Source organism: Gossypium hirsutum, chromosome A03 (genome assembly GCF_007990345.1).
Source record: "Gossypium hirsutum isolate 1008001.06 chromosome A03, Gossypium_hirsutum_v2.1, whole genome shotgun sequence".
Taxonomy (NCBI): domain Eukaryota; kingdom Viridiplantae; phylum Streptophyta; class Magnoliopsida; order Malvales; family Malvaceae; genus Gossypium; species Gossypium hirsutum.
Genome location: NC_053426.1, coordinates 44,896,852 through 44,903,266, shown reverse-complemented (window position 1 = coordinate 44,903,266; position 6,415 = coordinate 44,896,852). Strand labels below are relative to the sequence as shown.

Here is a 6,415-nt window from a genome sequence, read left to right as displayed (position 1 = left end):
AATAAACTGTACTAATTGGATCGACCAAAAATTCTAGAAAAAAATTTGTGGATGGATATATGAGTATAGTTTTAGGGAAAAATTATGAAACTGATTTTCGAGTTTTGGAACTCAAGATATGATTTTTAAGGTGACAGTGATGCAGTTAGTCAGCTGTCTGGAAATTTTTAAAATGGACTGTGAAAATAAGTGAATTTAGTCTGTGAACCCCTCGTGTCCGACTCCGGTAACGGTCTCGGGTACGGGGTGTTACAAGACATTAGCTGCTGCCTCTTCAAATCATACTGAAATAATTGCAATGCATGAGGCAAGCCGAGAGTGTGTTTGGCTAAGATTATTAACCCAACATATGCAAAATATATGTAATTTGCCTTTACAGGAAAAGATGTCAACTATCTTATACGAAGATACTGTAACATGTATAGCTCAGTTGAAGGGTGGTTACATCAAAGGTGACAAAACGAAACATATTTCACCAAAATTATTCTTCACTCATGATCTTGAGAAGAAAAGTGACATAGAAGTTCAACAAATTCATTCTAGTAATAATTTAACATATCTTTTTACAAGGCATTGCCAACTTTAACGTTTGAAAGACTACTACACAAGATTCGAATGCGTCAACTGAAAGTTGTAATGTGATATTGCTATTAGGGGAGTAAAAAACATGTAGCAATCTTTTTCTTTAACTAAGGTTTTGTCCCACTGGGTTTTCTTGGTAAAAGTTTTTAACAAGTCAATTTGTAATAGTAGATTGTGTACTCTTTTTACTTCATTAAATTTTTATCCCACAGGGCTTTTCCTAATAAAGATTTAATGAAGTATAGTTTTCTCTAGTAGACATCTAAGGGGGAATGTTACAAATAAACGTGGATGTTCATATTCTAACTTCTTCATTTATGAGATAAAACTCCCTCAATCATTATGAAAGTAATTATGCAAGTTATGTTAATGAAGCACTTATATGTGTTGCATTAAATGACAATGAATTATAAATGAAACCCTTGTATGAGTGAAATGAGATATTAGAAAATTCTCTCTTGATTTGATCTATTATTTATTCTAAATATTTTTTTATTTGATTATTTTATAACAATAATAGAATTTTTAGCATTTTTTACAAATTTCCGAATCGAACATGTGACGCAAAGTAGTAGATCTCGGTGGTAGGCAGGGTGAATAGAATAATGGAACCTTAGAATATTTTAAGGGAGACAAATATTTTTTATTCATGTTTGGCAGGAAAGATAAAAAAGAAAAAAAAAAAAGGGGGACATTCTTTTCGCCCAGTATAACTGAAAATTGAGAAAATAGAAGAAAAATAAAATGTAAATTGTTTTGCAAGAGAAGATAAAAAAAAAGGATAAATATTCGTGCTACTTTAAGTATAACTGTATTGTTTATATATTATCTAGACTAATTTTTTGATTATTAAGAAAATAAAAGAAAATTTGAATAATGAAGAATTTAGTATTTTTTTTTACAATTTGTACAAATAGTTTAATAGTAAGTAGGAATTTTTCATTGGCATCATATTTGAATGATTAAAATTATTAATTAATTATTATTTTGAATAATATTAAGTAAAATTATATTGTACCATAAATTTGATAAATATATTTGAAAATGTTTATTATTAGAATATTTTAATCATGAAATACGTTAATACATATTCTATTTACTTTTCAACAATTTAAATAATAAACATAAGTTTAATATATTATTTAAGAAATTAACTACATTTAAAAACATAAAAAGACAAATCTCCTCACCCATCCATCTCTTTTACTCGGATCCTTTTGCGCCGTATCCCAAGTCACACATACTTGCAATTCAACGAATAAAAGAAAACCCTTAAAATAGGACAAAAGTAATTAAACCTATCAATTGCTAATCAGATTTTAGGTCACCTTGCAAAATTATTAGTTAAGAAAACCTCAACATGATCATATATCTAATACTAATAGTCCCTCTATTTTCTCTTCATTCACATTACAATTTCAATTCATCCATTTAATAACCATTTTGCCTACAATTTAAAATTTTCCCAACAGTGGGATTACTGGCTGGAACGCATGGTGCATATAATTGAGACAACAATACAGCCAAAAAAAAAAAAATCCCTGGTTGATCTTGTATATTTCCATTATTTTCCCAAAAAAACCATTCAGTTCACAAAATGTTTGAATGACACCATCATAAAATTTACAGATTTCTCCCACTGATGCCAACAAAGATTCACAGCTTTCTCCATATATTAATAATTCCACCAGCAAATGACTTAAGGTTCCCCCACAGAGTTGACTTCTTCGAACCTTCTGCATTTTCAGTCTGCTCACTAGAGGGGTTCCTAGATGATAGAAATATTCATTTCGTATTAACATAACTCATAATAATGAAATGGCAGATAATTCGTAAAAAATTCACACACAAAATTCATTTTAACTGACTGAAATGTTAAAATGAAATGCTACAGGTAATTGGACTAATAAAAACAAGGGCCAGAATTAGTTCTACTTATGGGCTAAACAGCAAGTTGTAGGGTTTCAATTATATAAATCTGCAAATGCGTTTAAGTAGAACAGGCATATGTAGATCAATTTACTAGAAGATGCATAAAAATATCAATGCAATTAAGTTCCCTCTGCATGTGCCAAATTTCTTGTCTGTTCAAGGAAAAATACATGCCCATATGAGGTGTCTTTTATTTCAAGTTTCAAATGCAGATTGAAACAAATGCAGAGCATAAGACTATCAAACATATACAAATGTTTCCAAGAATTAAGCGGAAAAGAAAAAGGCTTAAATCAATAGAGAATTTAAGCTATTACAGTGATAAAATGTCATTTACATGCAAAAGAATAAAATGTAATGAAACATTCATGGTGGAGCCATGACATGTAAAGACATTTTCTACCAAAAAAATGCAGATACTTGGTAAAAGTAACATCCAGCATGCATCCACCTGCCATGCAGGCATAAAAGAGCCAACAAATAACTTGAAGAGGAAGTTATATTCTGTCTCTTAGGCAAAGGAACCTTGATCCCATCATACAACATTCATAGAATTGTCATAATCATCATCATTGTTATTTGAAGGTAAACAGACTATGGACATATTCAAACCTCATTCTAATCAGCCAAATAATGTCAACACCACCATAGTCATCCATGAAGCTATGACCTATAGCAACTCAACTCATTCACTAATTGAGCTGTTGAGGAAAAAGAACACTTACCTTGCATATTTTTCCTCTTCTAGGAATTCTGGGTGGTGCTTATATTTTTCCTCTGGTAGGATTTTTGGGTGGTGCTCAGCCTTGGGCTCTGGACTCCCAGAATCTAGTGACTCCTTTGATATAGCCTGCTCCTTTTTATCACCCTCTTCATTTCCAATCTGAGTTTCTTCTTTTGGTAGATCATCTTTGACTACACCAAACTCAGATTGAACACCTTGAGATTCAGTTTTAAACAGCTTGTCTGATTCAAGATCTTGATCAGTAGCTTCGACAATTTTTTGTTTGTCTGGAAATATTAGAAAATTGTCAGAATCATCCATCTCAAGACCCCCTACTTTAGCATCCTCTTGTTTCTCAAGGCCCTTAGCATCAACTTTCAGCACACTATTTTCTTCCAAAACAAAATCATGACAACTACCCTGAAAATGAAATAACAAATTAGATTACAAGGTATTTAATATGGTTCCACAATTGCACCAGTAAAATTTACTTTATAGAAAATAAAACTAAAAGGGATTCTTAAAATTTTTTTTTTTTTTTTGAAAAGTTGGACAGCAGGTTACAAAGTTGTCCTGTAAACAGTAGAAGAGCTTGAGGACACAGTACATTTTAAAATATCAGGTTATTAGAGATCCATTTTATATGCTTGAAAACATAGTTTTATGCATTATTTCAAGGGAATAAGTACATAAATTGTTGGCATTTAGTGACTAAGGAAAACAAAAGAATGAGGAAGTATTAAAAGAAAAGCTTCTGAATTCAACTAGGAAAATTGTGAAGAAAGGAATCCATAATTCCATACTAGTTACAACTGCAACTTCAATAAAATTTGTGGAGTTTCTTGAGAAAAATGCCAACTCCAACTAAGAGCATATTCTGTCTACTTGAAATACATTCCTGCATTTATCATTGAAGATAAAGCATATAGAAACGAGTACTTACTCTGTCAGCCTCCAGTTGCTTGTCATTTGTGTCATGCATCTTTACATCATCCATAGCTCTTGCACAAGTGTCATCTTGGACTGCAGTTGAGATCACTTCAACTACAGAAAATGGTTTATCCACTTTATTGGCAGCTTTTGCTGATAAATTTTCATAACTGCTGTTTGAGGAGCATATTTTAGATTTATATTCCAACTCTTGAAGAACCTTCCTAACAACATAATAAGAGCCACCCACTTCTTTTTGAGCTGCAGTTACAGATGGGAATTTCCCACCATTCACTGATTTATACCTGCAAAAGGATAATGGGAGGACTTAATTGTGTCCTTATTAAGGAACTAATGAGTTAGAGTTTCAAACTGAGCAAACTTGACATGACAATCTTAGTTTCCAATAGTTAAATGGAAACTATTATACCAAGAGAAATGGCTCCATCTCATGGCACAGTCCAAAGACAAGATTTGAATTAGGGTTAGAATAAAGATGCACCATCCATATCAGATACTTGTTGCATCTGAATGAATAACATGTTTAACCTTCTTCAATTTGAACTGAATGGTCTTCAATGGCAGTACGATGTGAAGAGATAGAGAGTATCTATACGGCATAGTTGCAGTTAAGAAGATGATCTACTCAGATGACAATTTTATCTAAATACTGGTAATATTGTCTTCAATGGAAAGAAGACATAGGGAGAGAAAAAGAGGACGTAGATATCAATATTGCAGATCAACAAGATGATTTTCTCAAATCATAATTTTTATCCAAAAGCTGTGAACTATGAAACCCTAAGCATGTTTTGATGCACACTGAAAATTTTGCATATTCTGATTACTGTAGCTTTCCTGACCGTGCAAGACCAGCCTGGCAATTGATGGTCATGAGACAATTTCCATTTGCCAATGCACAAATATCATGCCAGACTCTTGATCTGCATGATTATGTTTTCTAACACTTTTTTTATTCAAAAAGAGAAAGGTAAATAAGGAAAAGACTTTAATGAAGAGATGCCTAAAATTGTTGGTGGTGGTTGAAGCTGGTCTTTTATGAAGGGAAATGTTAACCGGTGTGAGTTTGTTTGTTTCAAAAAGGACTGTGTACAAGAGTTGAACATTACATACATGGTAAAACAATAGCAGAACTTCTGTTCAGCAACACAAAAAGGAAAAAGAATTGTATTTCTCAACAAGATTCTTGAAGGAATAGCACCCATAAGAAAATGTTGAAATTTGGGCACTACAAACATAAAGGATCCTCAGTAGAACCACAGCATTGTAGGTGACATAATAACAACAATAATGACATAAATCTAAAAACATAAAGGATGAGAAAATAGGGATTTTTTATATAAAAAAAAAGTAAAAAATGAAAGAGAGAAAAGCGGACTTGTTAACAAAAGATTCGATCAAATCTCGACGTTCATCCTTTGAGACTCTTTTTCGCTTGGGAGAGTCAGAAGGAGAAGGGAGAGAAGCAGCAAATGATCTTCCACGCCGTACACCAACCCATGTTGCTGTAAAAATGGAACCACAAAAGAAGACTTGTTTAGGAAGTGGATTTCCAATTAAAACAAAAAGAAAAAAAAAAGAGAGACTAACCAGGAGCAGCCGAGTACTTGGAGCAGAATATCCGTCCTCTTACAACCTGCATCCTTCACATTCACATACGAATCATTTTCAAGGCCAAGGTTAGGGATCAAATTATAGTGGCAGTGGGATTTTACTTTGAATTAGTTTTGATGATTTTCGAATTTGACTTGACCCTCGCTTCCTCTTAAAGAGAGTGAGGGTTTTAGCAGTGTGAGTTTTGATTTTGAAAGTTTTGAGAAAGGGACTTTAGGGGTTTTCTTTCTTTCTTTCTTTCTTTCTTTTTTCCCGTCTTTTGACCTGTTTCCGGTTCTTACACGCTGTATAAACCAGACACTGTTCACCTGTTGCTCAATTTTGGTAAATAAATATATAACTTCGGTAATAATCCGACTGATTCTCCAATCGGATTCCTTTGTCTACTATTTTCAATTCGTAAAATTATCAATCGTTTTACTATTTTAGGTCTGAACATGGGTAATTTTTTTTTAAGTTAAAGTGTTCAACTTGATAATTATTCTTAGGTATAATTTTTTTTTTAAGTTAGGCATGAACATAGCAATTTTCCCACATTAGGATATGAACTTTTTTTTTTAAGTCAAGTCTTGAACTTGATAATTGTTTTCACATTATGGTTTAATTTTTTTG

The 6,415-nt window shown here is 32.3% G+C and overlaps 1 protein-coding gene across 1 annotated transcript; it reads right to left on the bottom strand.

The window, feature by feature from the left end:
• Positions 1-2,110: 2,110 nt before the first annotated feature.
• On the bottom strand, positions 2,111-6,197 carry LOC107887128 (uncharacterized). Its single transcript, XM_016811276.2, has 5 exons — positions 5,780-6,197; positions 5,568-5,694; positions 4,182-4,473; positions 3,240-3,658; positions 2,111-2,350 (listed from the first exon to the last, which is right to left on the bottom strand). Exons 1-5 carry the CDS (start codon positions 5,829-5,831, stop codon positions 2,239-2,241), a joined length of 1,002 nt encoding a protein of 333 aa, XP_016666765.1. The 5' UTR covers positions 5,832-6,197; the 3' UTR covers positions 2,111-2,238.
• Between the last annotated feature and the right edge of the window lie 218 nt (positions 6,198-6,415).